Source organism: Physeter macrocephalus, chromosome 21, assembly GCF_002837175.3.
Source record: "Physeter macrocephalus isolate SW-GA chromosome 21, ASM283717v5, whole genome shotgun sequence".
Classification (NCBI taxonomy): Eukaryota; Metazoa; Chordata; class Mammalia; order Artiodactyla; family Physeteridae; genus Physeter; species Physeter macrocephalus.
The window spans coordinates 47,822,894-47,844,126 of NC_041234.1; the positions used below are offsets into that span (position 1 = coordinate 47,822,894).

General features: G+C 44.3%; 1 protein-coding gene across 1 annotated transcript; it reads left to right on the plus strand.

Annotated features, from left to right (window-relative positions):
- Positions 1 to 289: 289 nt before the first annotated feature.
- On the plus strand, positions 290 to 17,070 carry DGAT2L6 (diacylglycerol O-acyltransferase 2 like 6). The gene is given in 8 exon segments (XM_055081589.1): positions 290 to 520; positions 10,785 to 10,897; positions 11,431 to 11,478; positions 11,481 to 11,500; positions 11,869 to 12,073; positions 13,487 to 13,661; positions 16,159 to 16,604; positions 16,819 to 17,070. Coding segments are annotated over 8 exon segments (1,245 nt in total). The 5' UTR covers positions 290 to 431; the 3' UTR covers positions 16,968 to 17,070.
- The last annotated feature ends 4,163 nt before the right edge of the window (positions 17,071 to 21,233 follow it).

The window sequence follows — 21,233 nt, forward strand, 5'->3', positions numbered from 1 at the left end:
CTAGGTGGCTCTCAGCAGAAGACAGGAGGAGTCAAAGAGCATCCAGCAGGGCAGTCTGCTTTTCAGAGATCCTATTTGAGGCCTAAGCCATTCCCTTTTCCTGCACCAATTTATCAGGGACCCATCCTCACACACACACACACACACACACACACACACACACACACACACACACAGCTAGAACCAGCCCGAGGCAATTGAGCACCTGTGGGGAAAGGATGCATATTAGAGCGATTAGAAAGTATGACCTAAAGCCTGGTGTGTGCATAGGAAGTTGAGGTGGGGAGAGAACAGGGAAGACTGGAGAAAAGGTTAGGTCAAGGCTAAAACCTCCAGCAGATAAAGGGACTCAGTGATGAGATTAAAGCAAAGCACCTGCAATCAGCTCAGCTTTGGAGGCACCAGCCTTCTTACCACAACAGAACAGCACCATGGCCATGGCCTTCCTCTCCCATCTGGATCATCAGGAAAGCCTCCAAACACTCTCTGTTTTGCGGTGGATCCCAGTCTATGTCTTTTTAGATGCGTGAACCCCAGGGGCTGGAGAGCACAAGGGAACAGATGAAGAAAGAGACCAGGAATCTCCAGATGAGGAGGGCTCCAAAGAGATCATTTGGTTGGTCCCCTCTCTCTGGGAAGGACTGTGCCTCGCCACCCAGAGAGATGGCTACTGTTGAGTTCATTAGATTTCTCTCCTCCCATCTGAGGGGCATGAAGGCCAGGAGTGAGGCTGCAGGTTTCCTGGTTTAAAGATCACCCCAGCCTTCTCTCAGGACTGCCCCCTGTGAACTAGCTGAAAAGAGTCCTGTTCGGGGGCAGGGGCAGAGTTGGTGTTACTGGGTAGACATAAGGTGATTTTCCAGTATAAGACTATGATGAGAGAATTATGGAAAATCTGTGGGCTGCGTGAGTGACTCATTAGACGGAATTTTGAGAAAGGGCCAGTTCTTCAACGGACTCAGAGAATGACGGTCATCGGTGCTGGGCAAATGGGCTGCGAGCTCGAAGCTTTTCTCAGTCAGAAACCAGGGCTTTGTGAGCAGCCAATTACAGGGGCAAGTTTGGAAACTGGATGTGGAGAAATGTCATCCTGAAGGATGGGACAGGTTAGGAGGCTGCCAAGTCCAATCTGTGGGAGGCTATATGATCCCGTAGAGCAGTGGTTCTTAACTAGGGACCTATAGACCTAGAATGATGCAGGGAGGGACAACGTTGAATTTGGATGGAAAAAATTACCTGTTTATTTTCACTAACCTCATATTGAAATGACGAATGTAGGCAGCAAACCACAGAAATACCTGTGACTTTGTCGGTAATAGACATCACAGAGATTTACATTTCACATGCCAGTTGTTGCAGTCTTTTCAAAAGTTCATTTATGCTCGTTACCACTTCCAAATTCCAACGGTTATTGGAACTACCATTAGGCGTGGTTATTTAATGCATAAATCAAGAAGCCCATGTTGCTGTATGACATTTTTGGCAATATTTTGATAACGGTGTTTTACTATGATGAGTTTCCTTTGGAAGTCTGTGTATTTTATTTTGCGCATTTAAAAATACTATTCAGAGGGCTTCCCTGGTGGCACAGTGGTTGAGAGTCCGCCTGCCGATGCAGGGCACACGGGTTCGTGCCCAGGTCCGGGAAGATCCCACATGCTGCGGAGCGGCTGGGCCCGTGAGCCATGGCCGATGGGCCTGTGCGTCCGGAGCCTGTGCTTCGCAATGGGAGAGGCCACAACAGTGAGAGGCCCGCATACAAAAAAATAAAAATAAAAATAAAAATACTATTCAGAAAAGGGCTTCACCAAACTGCCAAAGGGGTCCATGGCCTGGTTCCCAGTAAATGCTCCTTACAGAAAAGTGTCCTTCCTTCCTTCCTCCCTCCCTTCCTCCTTCCTAATTCCTTTCTTCTTTCTTTTTCTCACCCTCTTTCCTTCATTCTTTCTGTCTTGCTCAGAGCCTCCCTCAGCGCTTCTCCTCCTTCCTGAATGACCCTCTGCCAAGACAAGAAGGAGGAAAGAAGCGAGGAGAGAAGAATGAAGACATGGTTTGGGGGAGATGTGGAATATAAATTTTCATGACCCTTGGAATTAGGCAATGCTCCTGAGAGCCCCTCTGAGGCCCAGCTTCCAGTTAAAGGATGGCTCTCCATCTGTCTCTTCTTTTCTGGCCTTGTATTGCCATCTATCTAAACTGTTGCAATATCCTCTTTCCTGGCCTTCTATTCTCCACCCTCTCCCATATATTCCACTGCCTACAGCCAGAAGAGTCTTTCAAAGGCATCTTTGACTACAGCCCTCCGCTGCTCAAAAATAGTCAGCGGTTTTCCCTCGCCTTCTTGATGAAGTACAAATGTGTTATCCTGGGCATTCAAGGCCCTGCTCCACCCTCTGCCTCAAACTCTTTATCAGCTCATCCCCCTACTCTTCCCCTAGGTGAAGCTCGTATTCCAGGCAATCTATTCACAGAACAAATAGAACTACCATATGACCCAGCCATCCCACTCCTGGGCATATACCCTTGGAATATTACTCAGCCATAAAAGGAAACGAAATTGAGTTATTTTTAGTGAGGTGGATGGTCCTAGAGTCTGTCATACAGAGTGATGTAAGTCAGAAAGAGGAAAACAAGTACCGTATGCTAACACATATATATGGAATCTAAGAAAAAAAATGTCATGAAGTACCCAGGGATAAGACGGGAATAAAGACACAGACCTACTAGACCATGGACTTGAGGATATGGGGAGGGGGAAGGGTAAGCTGTGACAAAGTGAGAGAGTGGCATGGACATATATACACTACCAAATGTAAAATCCATAGCTAGTGGGAGGCAGCCGCATGGCACAGGGAGATCAGCTCGGTGCGCTGTGACCACCTAGAGGGGTGGGATAGGGAGGGTGGGAGAGAGGGAGACGCAAGAGGGAAGAGATATGGAAACATATGTATATGTATAACTGATTCACTTTGTTATAAAGCAGAAACTAACACACCATTGTAAAGCAATTATACTCCAATAAAGATGTTAAAAAAATGCGAAGGGTACTTACTCTCTCACTCCTTCACTTCTGCTCTATTTCCTCCACTTAAAAGATTCCCTGATCACCCTTCCTGGACTATCCCTGGACAACCCCTCCTTTGAGATATTGCTCAAGTCGTACCTTCTCTGCAACATTTTCTTGGCAACCTGAGACTACATTATCTCTGAAAGTCCAGAGCACTCTGGAAAAATTGGTTGCATAGCAGCCTTTATACCCTTTGCCTCCTCTACCCCATAAGCTCCATGAAAACAGGAGCCACGTCTTGTCATTGTTCTATTTCTTGCAAGACCAGGCTTGACACTGTTGATTCTTCCAGATTTCTTCTCCTCAGTAAAGACCTTTAAGTCCACGTCTTGTTCTTTTTTCTCTCTCATGGACATCTTTTTTGGCGGCGGGGGGGGTCTGCCTCCTATCTCTGGTTGCTGATAATACAAAAAATAGAACATACTCTTGGGAGTCAGGCAGACCAGGTCTGCCATTTACTTGTTAGGTGAGCTTGTGCAAGTAAGTCGTTCACCCTCTACCATTGTAGAACAGAGCTCTCAAGACCATTCTGATAATCAAAGAGGAAAGAAAACCCTCAGTAGATGTTCATTTTCTTTCTGTTATAGAAATTGACATCGGAGCCCAACCACCCCACCTCAGAAGACATTTGATCAACAGAAGAGTGACTACCACTTCTGAGACAGGCACCCTAGACTCTGATTTCATTGCACCTTCAGGAAGAATAATGAGTAACTAGATCCTAGAAAATGAGGCAAACAGACACTCTGATACCTTTCGAGCATTCCCACAGGCCCTTTCAAGGCATCGTTCACTACTCCCTCTCCTTCACCCCCTACATCCAGTCAACTGCAAACCCCTGAACATTCTGCCTCCATAGTATCTTTCAAATTGATTTCAGAAGTAGTAGCCGATTTCAGGTTCCCATTGCCTCATCGAAGTCACTGCAACTCTTAGCTGACCTCCCTGACTACCGTTTCCCCTGCTCCCACAGTCATCTCAAATGATCTTACTGATACACAGATATGATCACGCTCTTCCTCTGCTAAGAACCGTCACTGTCTTCTCATTCCATTCAGCATGGGACCTGAGCTCCCCTGCTTCCTTCCCAGTGTCATCTCCTGTTCCATGGCTTCCCATGCTCCCTGTACTTTTGCAGGTTATGGTATTACACACAGACCTTGGAGTCTTCCGTCTCCAGGCCTTCGTTCGAGCTCTTCCTTGTGCGTGGAAGGCCCTTCCGCCACTAATCCATCTGTCAAAATCCTACTCTTCCTTCAAGATTCAATTTAAATCTTACCTTCTGCAAGAAGCCTTTCTAGGTTGCCCGGTAGTAAAGAATGGCCTTCTCCTTTGGTCCCCATATAATGACATTTGAACCCCAACTGTATTGTTCTCACCGTCTAGGATATATCCATTATTTACGGTATCAGTTTTCCCCTCTAGACTACGAGTTTCTGGAAAGCAGGAACTTTATTTTTTACATGTCTTAATATGACTTAAAATTAATTAAGCATACACCAAGTGCTTAAAGTAGCTCTTGGTTCATAATAAAGACTCAACAAATGCTACCTACTTTGTTTCTCAAAGCTTGAAATGAAGATACATGACCTCTCTGAGCCTCAGTTTCTTCATATGGAAAATGGGGATAATAAAATTATCTACCTCTCAGGGTCGTGAGAGGATTAAATGAGATAATGCACATTAAGTGCTGAACAGAGTGCTTGTTGACAATAAATGCTCTATACAAGGTATCAGTACCATACTTACATTATTTTCATCATTTTCATATTTATGCTCTTCACCCTCCTCCTTCCAGACCCCAAGCCTGCCCCCATTGCTTCTAGCACAGGGATTTCACACGAGGTATGCTCAGTCTATGTTTGCTGAATTACTAAATTATCTTTTTTTTACTCTTGCGGGTTCTTATATTTATAGTAATACAGATCCAATAAGTAATCACAAAGCCACAGAAATTAGTCTTTGACAAACCAGCCACGTTCTTGGATTTCTGAAGGCTTTGAGCCAACTGATTAAGACGCCGGGTTTTCGCTTTACACTAGAAATGACAGGCTGCCCTTAGCCTTACACACTCATGCACACCCTGGAACCTCAGAAGGCCTTTCTTTATTTGGAATAAGGGCATCGGTGGTTTCTTTCCCTGTTAACATTCACCTGCCACTTGGAGAATTTTGAAATCAAACTTCCCTGTGCTACAACTGAATGTAACAAATATATTTATCCTGAGTCATTCTCCTGTGCTTGGCACTGTGCTGAAGGCTGTTTTCAAGAAGCTTACTGTCTAGGGCTTCCCTGGTGGCTCAGTGGTTAAGAATCCGCCTGCCAATGCAGGGGACACGGTTCGAGCCCTGGTCCAGGAAGATCCCACAAGCTGCGGAGCAGCTAAGCCCGTGCGCCACAACTATTGACCCTGCGCTCTAGAGCCCGGGAGCCACAACTACTGAAACCCGCGTGCCTAGAGCCCGTGCTCCGCAACAAGAGAAGCCACAACAATGAGAAGTCCATGCACTGCGACGAAGACCCAATGCAGCCAAAAATAAATAATTTTTTTTAAAAAAAGAAGCTTACTGTCTAAAAGGCAAAGGGCCAAACATGTAAGGTGCTAACTACACAAGCAGCAAAGTGAAATAGGGCCAAATAGATGCAGAAGTAATGTGCTGTGGGTGTGTAGAGGAGGGAACTCTTCATTCTGACCAGAGAATAAGCAAAGATATCATCAAGGAGGTATCATTTGAGCTAAGCCTTGACGGCTGAGAGAATTTTGATATAGACAGAAAGTTGGAGAGAGGGTAGTCAGAATAAGGGAACAGCATCACCAAAGGCATGGAGAGGCGAAATTGCATGGTGGGTTGAAAGAATTGGGAGTAGACTAAGGTGGTTGGACCCCCGTTTCCCATTCTTCAGCCGTTTGCCTCCCACTTTCTGGTTCTTTCCACAGCTGAGTACCACCTATGCTACTATTACTTAACATTTTTTCCCCAAATTGACTCATTCCTGTAACCTAAATTAATATATTCGTTTTTTAAATAAATTTATTTATTTATTCATTTATTTAATTTTTGGCTGCATTGGGTCTTCATTGCTGTGCGCGGGCTTTCTCTAGTTGCGGCGAATAGGGGCTACTCTTTGTTGTGGTGCACAGGCTTCTCATTGCAGTGGCTTCTCTTGTTGCAGAGCATGGGCTCTAGGCACACGGGCTTCAGTAGTTGTGGCACGCGGGCTCAGTAGTTGTGGCTCACGGGCTGTAGAGCACAGGCTCAGTAGCTGTGGTGCACAGGCTTAGTTGCTCCGCGGCATGTGGGAACTTCCTGGACCAGGGCTCGAGCCCGTGTCCCCTGCATTGGCAGGCGGATTCTTAACCACTGCACCACCAGGGAAGCCCCTAAATTAATATATTCTAACAGGAAACTTTACATTACCACCATGAATTCACTTTTATTCACTACACATTAAAATAACTTTCCATCCATGAGCCACTTCAGATCACCCTGTGTCCTTACAGTGGCGTGGGTATGATCACCTCATGCTAGATCATAAGGGGTGTGAGTGCCAGTGCTGAGAGATGAGGCCAAGAAGGTGTGTGGGGCCGGCCCATGGAGGGCCTTAAACACCAGGCTAACATGTTCAGACTTTATCCTGTCAGCAGTGGGAAAATACTGAAGGCTTCAGAGGAGGCAAACAACATTATGACTGTGCCTTAAAAATATATCTGCGGCATGGAAAATAGACTGGAGTGGAAGAGACCAGCAGGCAAGAATAGACAAAAGGCTGCAGTCCAGACCAGAGGAGATCAAGCTCTGGACCACAGCAGTGGCAATGGAGACAGAGGCAGGAGGATGAATGGAAGAGATTTTTTTTTTTGGAAAGGGAGAGAAGTTAAAGATAGCTCCAAAATGTTGAAACTGTGACATTTATCCTGAGGCCTGAAATATGAATAGGAGCTAGCCAGGCAACGAGCTGAGAAAAGAGTCTTCCAGGCAAAAGGGACAATATGCACAGAAGCCCGGAGGCTGGGGAACAGAATGAGTTGAAGAAACTGACAGAAGAACAGCATGGTGGCATGCAGAGAACCGGGGGTGGCCAGGGGCTCCATCACGGAGGACCTTCAGAACCAAGGTTATGAGACTGGACTGGATCCTAAGAGTCATGGGAAGTCATGTGAGTTGTTGAATTATTGAATTACCATTAACCCCCATAGGTTCTCATATTTATCATTAATTTTGATCAAGTAATCACAGAGCCACAGAAATGTCTCTTTGACAAACCATCCATGTTCTTGGTTATATGCTATAGAAGGACAGAGATTTGCATTTAGCATGCTGGCTGCATCATGGCTCAAATCGAAGCAGGTAACCTGTTTAGAAGACATTGGCAGTCGGCTTAGAGAGAGAGAATGGTGGCTTGGACTGGATGGTAGCATGGAGGTGGGGAATAGAATAATTTGAAAGATGTTTGGAGGATAGAACTGATGGGAATTAACAATTGACTAAAGGAAAGCAATAATTAGAGCTCGGTGGCGAAGAGTACAGTCTCTGGAGGAAGAGTATGAGCTCTCAACTCTGGCTCACCCACTAGCTGGCTGTGTGACCTTAAGTGGTTATTTAACTTCTCTGAACCTGGGTTCCTCATTCACAAAATGAGAATGCTTATTGTCCTAATAGAGGCTTTATGAAGATTAAATAAAATACACATGTAAAATACTTAGTTTTACATGATGAGTGTACAGTAAATGTTGGCTATTACTATATGGGGAAAGTGAGCAAGCAAGATGAATCAGAAATGATTTGAAGAAAGGACCCACTTAGATTCATATTTGTACCATCTTTAACTTAAGCTAGTAATCATTAGTAATTTGAGGGTGTACAGGTTTACATTTATTTTTTTAAAGTCAAGACCAAGGGTGAAAAAGGATATTACATAATGGTAAAAGGGTCAATTCACCAAGAAGACATAACTATCCTAAATGTCTATGGACCTAGCAATAGAGCTTTAAAATATATGAAATGAAAACTGACAGAACTGGAAAAAAAATAGACAAATTAACAATTACATTTGAGGACTTCCTTGAAAACCACAAACAACCAAAACTCACCCAAAATGAAATAGATAACCTGTAACTATTAACTAAATTAAATTTTAATTTTGGAAGGTTATAAACCTTCCAAAACAGAAATCTGCAGACCCAGTTGGTTTCAACGGCATATTCTTCCAAAAATTTTAAAGATGATATATCACAAATTCTACACAATCTTTTTCAGAAAATAGAAGAGGAAGGAACACTTGCCAACTCATTTATGAGGCCAGACCCTGATACCAAAACCAGACAAAACAGTACAAAAAAGAAAACTACAGACCAATATCCCTCATGAATATAAATGCAAAAATCCTCAAAAAATACTAGCAAATCAAACAAAGATTAATATACTATGACCAAGTGGGCTCTATCCCAGAATGCAAGTGTAAATATTTGAAAATCAATCAATGTAACCTAGCATATTAACCACCTAAGGGAGAAAAAACACACACAATTATATCAATTGATGTAGAAAAAGGATTTGACAAACTTTAATCCATGATAAAATCTCTCAGCAAACTAGGAATAGAAGGCAACTTTCTCAACTTGATAAAGAGCATCTGTAAAAAAAACCCTGCAGGTATCATACTTAATGGTGAAAGACTGAAAGCTTTCTGCCTAAGATGAGGAGCAAAGCAAGGATGTTCACTCTCACCATTTGTATTCAACATCATACTAAAAGTCCTAGCAAGTGCAATAAAGCAAGAAGGAAAAAAAAGAAAGAAAAGCATACAGATTGAAAAGTAAGAAATACAACTGTCCTAATTCACAGATGACATGACCACCTGTGTAGAAAATCCCATTAAAGTAAATAGTTTTAACATCTACTAAAAAAAAATCCCTCTAAGGGTGTGGAGAAAAGGGAACCCTCTTGCACTGTTGGTGGGAATGTAAATTGATACAGCCACTGTGGAGAACAGTATGGAGGTTCCTTAAAAAACTAAAAATGGAACTACCATATGATCCAGCAATCACACTCCTGGGCATAAATCTGGAGAAAACCATAATTCAAAAAGACACAGGCACCCCAATGTTCATTGCAGCACTATTTACAATAGCCAGGACATGGAAGCAACCTAGATGCCCATAGACAGATGACCATCGACAGATGAATGGATAAAGAGGATGTGGCACATATATACAGTGGAATATTACTCAGCCATAAAAAGGAATGAAATTGGGTCATTTGTAGAGACGTGGATGGTTGATCAAGGTGTTAGCAAACAAAACAAAATGAATTCTAAAAGACTCACAAATACAATGATAATTCACTCAGCCTAACAATTCTCCCCTACACCCATTTTTCTTAGAAAATGACAAAAAAGGCTTGACTGAAAAGCAGAAAGAATTTGCACAGTCTTATGGAGTTTTGTGGTACCTGAAACCAGAGGTCTTTGTACCAATGAATCCAGTGCTGAACCATGACCCAGCCATCTCCTGGCTCAAATACTAAGAAGAGAATATGGGGATATATGTATATGTATAACTGATCCACTTTGTTATAAAGCAGAAATAACACACCATTGTAAAGCCATTTTACTCCAATAAAGAAGTTGAAAAAAATTAATAATAATTCATATTTAACTTTATCTGAGTTTTCTTCTGAAGCTTACCCAGCAAATTTACTCTCATCTTTTATGAGGGTCAGAGGTAGCAAGATTTGTATCCATGGCAACCTTCCCAGAAAATTCCTCCCCCTGCTATTTCCTATTTAATTAGTATGCTTACAACAACCACTTCAGCCAGCTCTTGTAAGGGGAATTCAGCCTATCACTAAGGTTTCTTCTACTCCATAACACGACTTTTTTTTTTTAATGCCCATTCCATCTTTTTCCTGTTACTTTCATCTAAGCCCAAAATGCGAGAGACAAACCTGCTGGCAGGTAACTCTTGAGTTTCTTCCCCTTCTCTGAAACTTTTATCTACTATGATGTTATCTGGTCAAAGAAGTCATTCCTTTAGCTGGGTATTTTTAAATTCACAATGTGTGTACTGAGCCCCTCTTTCTCATGAATGCAGATTTTAAAATGGAATTCAAGTCCCACTGCTGTGAGATGTACCACGTCTGCATTTCACAGCTTGTTGTGACCCTTTGCTAACAGATTATTTTTCCCCCTTCTGAACTTTTGAGACATTTCGAATGGGACAAAATTGAACAAAGTAAAGCAGTTTCTAATATGTGTTTTCTTCTCAGCATCAAACAGCCCGTACACTGCAGGCCACCCCTCTCCACTGGAATGTGCTGACAGAGCAGTTTCACAAAGGAAGGAGGGTTGAGCTTTCAGAAAGGACTTCCTGAGGTCCCAGAATGGAGATGTAAGCCACCGGCCCAAGATGCTGTTTCCTTCCAATTGCCAAGTAGTGCTGTCCTTTGACCCCAGCTGAGGACCTACTCTGAGAACGTCATGATTCTGCTGTCCTCAGTTAAGATCTCAGCCATCAAGGGGACCCAGATCCAGGGACTCAGAGGTCATCCTGGACCACAGCAGAGCTAGGAGGTGGGTAGGGAGTCGGGGCAGATGAGGAGAGAAGAGTCTCACAGCGGCCTCGACCTGCTCCTTCACTACAGAGCAGAGATCGGGGTTATGAGAAGTGTATTAAATTTGAAGGGAACTGAAGGGCATGAACCCTTTGTGTCCCCTCAGGAGCTATTCCTATTCTTCTTCTACCCTACCTTCTGGTGTTCGCTAAGTTCGGGATGCTGTCTGTGCTCGCCTTAGCCTGGCTCGCCTATGACTGGAACACCCACAGTCAAGGTAAGAAACAGGGGAAGAGTGGTGGTCCCTGTCTGTACCAAGGATGGAACCACAGGGCTGGGGTGGGGGTCGAAGGAGAGAGTGGGAGAGACAGGGGGAGAAGAGGTGGGGAGAGGAAAGAAGAGGAAAGGGAAAGGAAAGGAGGTCAGGGAGGCGAAGCGAAAGAGAGAGGGAGAGGAGCACAGAAAGGTAGAGGGAAGGGGAGGGAGACAGGAGGGCAAAGCTCAGCGAGGAACAGAGGTCTCTGCCAGGCTGCCCAGGAAGAATTGAGGCTGGTTTCTGGGTGGGTGCTCCCAGCCTCCTGCTATTTCCCTCCCACCTTTCTGACTGCTCCAGAGGAGCAGGGGCTTCCTGTGTCTCCTTGGGGGTTGGATTCAGGGACAGTACCTATGGCTCTGTGCCCAAGATATGGAAATGTGAGAAGGAGCCCCCTCTAGTGACCTGAAGATTTTAGGGAGAACCCTCCACCTCCGGGAGAAGTAGAGGGATTGGCAAGATCTCACCCAGTCTTCCCTTCCCTTCCGTACCTGCAGGTGGTAGGCGTTCAACTTGGGTACGAAACTGGACCCTCTGGAAGTATTTCCAAATTACTTCCCAGTAAAGGTGACTATGCTTCCTCTGGGTGCCCTCAGTCCCTGTTGCCCAGACTCTCCCTCCCCATTCAGCCCCATATTTTCAAAGGCCTTCGTGGCCAGCAGTTGACATCAAGGCCCAGAGGCATAATGCAGAGTAGGGACCCACGATGGATGGGCAGGTGGGGAGACAAATGGATAGCACCTTGCCTCGGAGTGGCAGACCCAGGTCAGCCTCTCTGAGCATCATAACCCCTGGCAATCCTGTGACAGTGAAGACATCCCAGTGAATAGGGATTTGGGGCTCCCCAAGGGAAACACAGGCTACCTACTGGGATCTGAGTCCACATGTCCTCTCTTCCTTCTATCCACTACTCTGATTCGATCTCCCTCTAACAGCTGGTGAAGACTCATGACCTCTGTCACAAACACAACTATATCATTGCCAACCACCCGCATAGCATTCTCTCTTATGGTGTCTTCATCATCTTTCCCACTGAGGCCACTGGCTTTGCTTGGATTTTCCCAGCCATCACTCCTTATGTAGGGACCTTGGAAGGGATCTTCTGGATCCCAATTGTGTGAGATTATGTGATGTCAATGGGTGAGTATAAGAAATCATTCCATTCTCTGACCTACCTCAGGGCTCCAACTTCTATAAGCCTTGACAGTCAGTCCAGTTCTCACTCCCTGCTGGAAGAGGACTTAGTAGAAAATGAGACCAGAACACGCTGGGCCAGTAACAGGAATATGTGGCCAAGCCTCAGGTTCTGTCCAAGTTCTGGGAGGCAGGGTTTGATTAGGCAGCAGGATAAGTTATAAGCATTCATAAGAGTTGCCAAGGATCCTTTCAGAGGAGGAAGCAGAAGGCTGGAGTTCAGGATCAAAGCCAAAGTGGAAAGCAGAAAGCAAAAGCCAAATATCAAAACCAAATATAGGGAAAATGAGGCATGAATGGGACAGCTCAGATGAACTTTGCCTGACTTTTGGGGGATGTCAACTGGCTTCTTTTGGCCAGTCATTTATGTAGCAGCTCTCATCTCAGAGCATCTCAAAGACACTTTTAAGTCTTTCATACTAGCTGGTACCCTCCTGGCCCATGACCCTCATCTCCTGAGAACCCCTTTGAACTTGCATAAGACATCAAGGGATAAAGGATAGGCATTCGTCAGAATCCAGGACAACTTCCCCATGCCAGGCTTCAAGCCGGGGTACTGTGCCAAATGTCCTTCTCTTTGGATGAATATCCATCCTTCTGTACACCAGAAAATAACTGAAGCCAAACATTAAAAGGTAAGATACATTGATATCTGGAGGGGCCAGGTGGGACCACTAGAGTCCCAGAGGATGGTTCTTCTCCCCTCTGAGGTTGGTATGAACCTGGATCTCAAGGACTGTGGCCTGGAGCCAATGTCTGCCATCCCAGGAGAGAACAGAAGGTGAGCACAGGGCAAAGTTGGGAAGCAGAGGTGAGGAAAGACTCTGTGACTGTTGGAGAGCAGCAAGATGTCATCCTCTTTCCATGGTTCGTCTACATTTCAATTTGGCTTGGACAGGATCCTGGGTCTGCCTACTCTCCAGAACCCCCAGCCAATGGCTTCCCTTTGCCAGGTTGCTCTAAGGAGGAAGCAGGATGGTGGTGGCTATTCCTCATTACTCCTAGGGAAGAGAACTCTGGAGAGCCTCAATTGCCATTAGCCTGGGGAGAGTGGAAGACAGTTGTGGTTCCTGGGTAGAGAAGGAAGGGATGGGCTTAAATACTATAGAGCTAAGAGAAAATAGGCAGAAGAACTCAATGTAGCCCCAACTGTAGTAGCACAGAGCTGCAAGGCAAGCAGCTGAACCTAAGGACCAACCTCAGGGCTAACCCAGGATGTGGAGGTTAAAGACAGAAGAGTGGAAACAAGCACAGTCAGGAGACAGAAGAACTGTCTCCAGCAGGAAGACCCTGGAGGAACCCCTTACCCCGTCCTCAAGCACCAAGTTTGTTATACCACTTGACTCTTTGGTTTCACAGGTGTGGGCCCAGTGAGTGAGTTGGCCTTGAAGTATTTGCTGACCAAGAAAGGTTCGGGCAATGCTGTGGTTATTGTGGTGGGTGGAGCTGCTGAAGCCCTCTTGTGCCACCCAGGAGCCTCTACCATCCTCCTTAAACAGCGTAAAGGTTTTGTGATGTTGGCACTGAAGACAGGGTGGGTCCCTAGGTTCTGGTGCCCTATTGTCAGGGTGCCATAGGTCCTCTGTAGCACCTCTCCAGAATGGTGCCCTTCCTTGGAAACCTGTTAGAGGGGGTTCCCTCTTCATTCTGATTGCTTCTCTCTACTCGCTCACACTGTGCCTTAAGGGTGTTTGGGCCTCCAGACACATTCTGGTGGGCACTTTTAAAGCTTGAATTTGGAGAAAAAACAGTCAAAGACCTTTATCTTCTGCCTATTAGCCTGATAGGCTGGGGGTCTGGGGAAGTGGGGCTTCAGTCTATATCAACCCATGAACTGCAAGGCCCAGAGAACTTACCCAGGGCAAGGAAAGCACTGGGCTTGATGCTGTGGGGATTGCAAAGATGCAGAAGACATGGATACTGCCCCCAAAGAGCATATAATCTGGTTTGAGAAATAGAATGCATTCATTCAGCAGTTATTGAACAGCTACTGTGTGTCAGGCATAGTACTAGGCATTAAGGATATAAAAATAGTTAAGAACTGGTCCTTGCCTTTAAGGAAATCACAGTCCAATGAAAGACAGACATATTCACATATAATTACAAAATATATCCAGAAACCAACCACTTACCATCTCAACCATCGCCCCCTGGTTTACCACCCCATCGTCTCTCCCCTGAATTATTACAATAGTCTCCTAAGTGTTCTCTCTGCTTCTATCCTTGCCTCCCTCACATCCAAGAGTCTATTCTCAACCGTGGCCAGGATGATCCTATTCAGCGTGAGTCAGATCATGTCACTACTACAAATGCTCCAGTGGCTCCCGTTTCACTCTGAGCAAAACCAAAGCCTTTACAAGGGCCTGCAAGACCCTAAATGATCTTGCCACATCTCTGATCTCATCAGCCACTGCCCTCCCCCTTGCTCACTCCATTAGAGCTACACTGGCCTCCTTGCTGTCCCTCAAACAAGCCACACACTCCTCCCTTAGGGCCTTTGCTCTGGCTGTCCCCTCTGTCTGGGACATTATTCCTGCAAATAACTCTGGCTTACTCCTTTACCGTCTCCAGATCTTTGCTCAAATGTCTCTTCTCAATAAAGTCTATCCTGACCATCCTGCTGGATCTTTTTCCCATTGCACTTATCATCTCCTCATACGTCATCAATTTTATTTCTTTACATATATGGTTTTTTATTTGTTCATTATTATTGTTTATTGTCTGTCTTCTCTTAATAAAAGGTAAGCTCCATGGGGACAGAGATTTTTTTTTAATCCATTGTGTTCACTGATGTGTCCCCAGGGCTAAAAAAAGTGCTGGCATGGGCTTCCCTGGTGGCGCAGTGGTTGAGAGTCCACCTGCCGATGCAGGGGACGCGGGTTCGTGCCCCGGTCCGGGAGGATCCCACATGCTGCGGAGCGGCTGGGCCCGTGAGCCATGGCCGCTGAGCCTGTGCGTCCAGAGCCTGTGCTCCGCAACGGGAGAGGCCCCAAAAGTGAGAGGCCCGTAAACCGCAAAAAAAAAAAAAAAAAAAAAAAAAGTGCTGACACATAGAAAGAACTCAATACATATTTGTTGAATGAAAGATGTGCCATAATGGACATACGTATAAAGCACTATGAGAGCACCAACTGATGGAAAGCCTTTCACCCAAAGTAGAAGTTTCATAACTGGGTGACATCTGAACTGTGAATTGAAATATTAGTAGGCATTACCAGTCAGACCAAAAGGGAGAAGAACTCAGGCATTCAGTGAGGGCCTATGATGACATGTCTGGCACTATGCCAGGCCCCTGGGGTTCAAAGATGAATAAGACATAGTTCCCCCTTTTGATTAGCTTGCTGTCTACTGGGAGTCAGCCAGGCAAGGTGGTGACTGTAGTACAGAGTTGGGGTAGTGTTTGTGTAGGAAAGAGGTAAGCACTAGATGAGGGAGGTGAGAGTGGAAGGAATTGGAGGGGGTCAAAGGACTGGAGGTGGTTCAAGGGGATGAAATTGGAGCTGAGTAGTGAAGGGAGAAATAGAATTAGCCACGTGAAGACAGAGGGAGTAGGATGTACAAAGACGCATAGACAAGCGAGAACGTGGCACACTTAGTATGGCTAAGCAGATTGCAACAAAGGGCTGGGGAGAGGGGAAGCTAGCCAGGTAGACAAGGCTAGAGCACAAAGTCCATGCTAAGCAGTGTGGTACAAAGTGAGGAGCTCTGGAAGAGTTTTAAAGAGAGGAGTGACATGTCCAGATACACAGTTTAGGAAGATCACTCTGGATGCTGGGTACAATAAGGGCTATTAGATTTCCTGAGATTACTTTCCTCCCATCACAAGACAAGGTGCAGCAACTCCCCTCAAAGGGTTCACTTGTGGGAGGTGGGTGTGGAGCATAGCAAGAATGAGACACAAGGCTGGAGATGCTTGGGTGCTTGGACTCTTGTCCTATAATGGGGAGACTGTAGAGGTTTCCTACCTTGGAGAGGGTTTCACTGCGGGGAGCTTCCTGGGAGAACTCACACTCCTGCCCATCTCTTTGCAGATCATACCTTGTCCCCTCCTATTCCTTTGGAGAGAATGAGGTTCACAATCAAGAGACCTTCCCTGAGGGCACGTGGCTAAGGTTCTTCCAAAAAACCTTGCAGGACAGAATAAAAAAAACCTTGAGACTAAGTTTCGGTACCTTCCACGGCCGGGGCCTCACTCGAGGATCCTGGGGCTTCCTGCCTTTCAATCGGCCCATTACCACTGTTGATAAGTTTTCCAGCATCTTTGGACCACTCTGGTCCTTGATTCCCCCCACCCAGGTCATCCCTCAAGTCTCAGGGGACCCGGCACACAGCTGGGAAAGGCAATGGGAATTCCAGTGGCTGCGGTTGAGGGCAGGGTGGGGAGGACAACTAAACAGACCAGAGTTGTGGCCATTCACGGGAGGGACACAGTTCAGCAGCTGCCATGAGGGCATCATTATTCGCATACATTCCTTCAGCACTCTCTGAGTTTACTCTCATTCTCTTAAGCATGCACGAGATTAGGTATTTGGAGAACATGGGACAGGATGGGGTTGGAGCAGAGGGAAAGAACAAAGGAAGGGGAGGGGACCCAGATACTGAGTTTCAGTATGTGGCTCCCTCTGAGGAATGGGTAATTTAAGTTGGGTGGGGGGAAAGGTCTGATGCTTGTCTCTCCTCCTTCCCCACAGTTGGGGAGCCCCTGCCAATTCCCAAGATTAAGAAGCCAAACAAAAAGACGGTGGACAAGTACCACACACTCTACATCAGCGCCCTGTGCAAGCTGTTTGACAAAGTACAGTATGGCCTCCCTGAGACCCAGGAGCTGACAATCATATAATAGGAGCTGGATTTCCCCATTATTGAACCCCCAAAGCATTAAGGAATCCAAGTAGGGCCACATGGAAAGAAGAATCTGGGGAGAGGGGGAGATCTCAGGGTTGAGTGAGGAGGCCAACCAAGCCAGAGTGTACTTAATGAGTCCGGCTTAGAGGAAGGAACCAGAGGGATGGGGAAGAGTGGGCAACAACCCAGTTTAGTAAGCAGAGTCTTGTGAGTCCACAGATCTTTTTTGCCCCCTGACTCCAGCCAACTCTGATCAGAGGAATGAGAAGTTAAAGAACACCATGCCATTTCCTCCTGAGCCTTACTGACACCATCACTATTTAGGTTGAAGCTTAGAAGCCTTGTTGAGAACAAGGATGGTTTGTTTCCTCCTAAGCCCTTAGCCTTTTCCTTACAATTTGGGGGCCACCACAAGGTAAGCCAGGGACCTGAGCTATGCTTTCCTGATCCAAAGCAGACACAATTCCCTCAGCTATGATACAGTTCTACACTGGCAAAAACTTTATTAAAAATAATATGCCATTTCTTCTATAAAAATAAAGCTCTAGATATATAAAACAGGATATGACTATTTCCTAATTACTGTGTGGTTCACTACTGGGCTTCCCTGAAACCTAGCCAGAAAGCTGGTCTGTGGAGATCCATTTTCCTCTTCTTTATCCACCCTATACTCTGTAGCTGACAGAAAAGGTGGAGGAGTGGAACCAGAACTGCTGCACAGTGTAGGAGACAGGACAGAACCATGGGAACTGGCACAGACATGCCCTGAGTGCCCCATCTCTCCTGATTCCACATAACCACCCTGGGTGAGGAGGGAGGGCACCTACAAGACCACGTACCAGCTGTGAGTCTACTTTATGTCAAAAACCTACTGCAGGGAATCCCTGGTGGTCCAGTGGTGAAGACTCAGTGCTTTCACTGCCGAGGGCCCAGGTCTAATCCCTGGTCAGGGAACTAAGATCCCACAAGCTGCGTGGTGCAGACAAAATAATAATGATAACAACAATAATAATAATAAAAAAGCCTACTGCATACCAGAGACTATGCCATCATTTTCACAGCCTCTGTCTCTGAATGCTAACACAGCCCCATGAGATTGCCATCATCTCCATTTCACAGTAGCTAAAACTCCTAGAGGTGAAGTAACTTGCCCAAAGCCACAAAATCCAGGTTTTGCTAGTTCCATTCCAAAGTTCTTTCTAATTCAAAAAACCACCACACCTCCCATTCCTCATTTCTTGGAGACCTATTAATCAGCTTCATTTTCCTAAATGTGGTCCTGTGGCACCCTACTTAAATTAGTTCTTAAGTGTGGGTAAAAATGACATGGATTCTACTCCAAGTGGTCCCAGGTTAGGCCTCACGGAAAATAATGTATTAATTAAATAAACTTTTTATAGCGACAGAATGGAATTGAGAGTTGAGAAAAAAAACTCTACATTTATGGTCAATTGATTTTTGCCAAGGGTGCCAAGACAATTCAATGGGGGGAGGGGAGAATAGTCTTTTTAATAAATGATGCAGGGACAACTGGATAGTCACATGCAAAAGGGTGAAGTTGGAACCCTACCTCATACCATATACAAAAATTAATTCAAAAAGGATCAAAGACCTACAGTGAGAGCTTAAACTGTAAGACTCTTAGAAGAAAAAGTAGGGTAGTTTGCTGGCCTTGGATTTGGCAATGGTTTCTTATATATGACACCAAAACCACAAACAACAAAAGAAAAAATAGGTAAGTTGAACTTCCTTAAAATTAAACACTTTTGTGCTTCAAAGGACACTATCAAGAAAGTGAAAAAACACAGAGAACAGGAGAAATTTGCAAATCATGCATCCGATAAGAGTCTAGTATCCAGAATATATAAATAACTTACAACTCAACAACAAAAAGACAACCCAATTAAAAATGGGCAAAGGATTTGAATAGACACATTCCTCCAAAGAAGATATACAAATGAAAAATGGTCAGTTAATCATTAGGGAAATATAACACAAAGCTAAAATGAGATACCATTTCACACTCCCTAGGATGACTATAATAAAAAAGACAGACAATAACAAGTATTGGTGAGGATATGGAGAACTTGGAACTCTTAAGGTATTGCTGATGGGAACATAAAATGGTACAGCCCCTTTGGAAAACAGCTTGGCAGTTCCTCAAAAAGTTAAAGTTATCATATGATCTAGCAATTCCACTCCTACATATATACCCAAAGAACTGAAAACACATGGTCGCACAAAAATTTGTATATGGATGACCATAGCACAACTATTTACACAGGCATGCCTGGTTTTATTGTGCTTCACTTTATTTTGCTTTGCAGATAATGCATTTTTTACAAATTGAAATTTTGTGGCAACCCTATGTGGAGCAAATCTATCAGCACCATTTTCCCAACAGTATTTGCTCACTTTGTGTCTCTGAATCACTTTTTTGGTAATTATTGCAATCCTTCAAGCTTTTTCTTTATTATTATGTTTGTTATGGTGATCTGTGATCAGTGATCTTTGATGTTACTATAAAAACTAACTGAAGCCTCAGATAATAGCATTTTTTAGCAATAAAGCATTTCTTAATTAAGGTATGTACATTTTTTTAGACACATTGCTATTGAACACTTAATAAACTACAGTATAGTATAAACATAACTTTTATATGCACTGGGAAACCAAAAAATTCACATGACTCACTATATTGCAACACTTGCTTTATTGTAGTGGTATGGAACTGAACCAACAACATCTCCTAGGTAAGCCTCTAATAGCAAAAAAGTGGAAACAGCCCATAGATTCATCAGTTGATGGATGGAGAAACAAAATGTGGTACATCTATACAATGAAATATTATTCAGCCATAAAAAGAACGAAGTACTGATACATGCCACAACAGGATGAACCTTACAAGCATTATGCTAAGTAAAAGTAGCCAGAAACACAAAGCCATATATTGCATGATTCCATTTCCATGAAATGTCCGGAATAGGCAAATATGTGGATACAGAGAAAGAGAGAGACAGAAAGTAGATTAGTCATTGTCAGGGACTGGGGAAAGAGGTGATGGGGAGTGACTGCTAATGGGTACATGGTTTCTTTCTGAGGTGATGAAAATGTTGTGGAATTAGATAGTGGTGATGGCTGCACAACCTTGTGAATATGTTAAAACCCACTAAATTGTATGCTTTAAAATGGTGAATTTTATGATATATTGTAACAGTATGAGTTCAAGCTCATACTGCTTGCTGCACAAGAGGCCACTGAGTTGAGAGACAAGGTGTTGGGGCAAGGAAAAACGACTTTATTCAGAAAGCTAGCAAACCAAGAAGATGGCGGACTAATGTCCTAAAGAACCATCTTAATTCAAGGTAGAATTCAAACTATTTTTATTGTAGGGAAGAAGGAAGCAAGAAGGGATTAAGATCAGGAAGTGACATGTGGTCACCAGCAAGGGTCCAAGGATGGTAGTGAAAACTTTGTTCTTGGTCAGCTGACTTGGGTTGATGTGAGTCTGGTCACAATGTTCCTTTAAATCTGGACAAGAAAATCGTTATTTTTTTGTTCATACTTCCTTATCTCCCTGTGGGAGACAAGTTTCAGGTGAGGGGTTGTTTGCACAAATCTTAAGCTGTAAGCAAAATTCCTTTAGTGATTAACATGTCTACGTGTAGAGCTAAGCAGAGGTTTATGACTCAGAGATTAAAGCAGCAGAAGAGATAGATACATTATGGAGTCAAAGATGCCAAGCTTCTTCTACAAATAAGATGCAGGCAGAGGACATTGTGGAGGGGGGGGGGTCTGTCCCCAAGAGGGCCCCACACAGTTCTTCTTTGTTACAATATGAATTATACCTCAAAGAAAAATTAGCCTTTTAGTTTAAGGGAAAAAGTGTGAGCTATATTAAAGTTTCAAAATCACAATAAAAAATTTAATACTTTTTATTTTGAAATGATTGTAGATTCACAGCAAGTTGCAAAAATAGAGTTTGTTTGACCCTTTACCCAGCTTCCCACAATGGTGACATCTTATATAATTGTAGCACAATATCAAAACAGGAAATTGACACTGGTACAATACTGTTAATTAGACTACAGGCCTTATATCAGTTTTCACCATCTTTATACACACTCATTTGTGTGTGTGTGTATGTGTGCATGTATGTGTGTCTATACAATTTGATCCCATATATAGATTTGTGTAGCCCCCATGACCGTCATGATATAGAACTGTTTCATCACCATAGAGGAACTCCCTCATACTACAC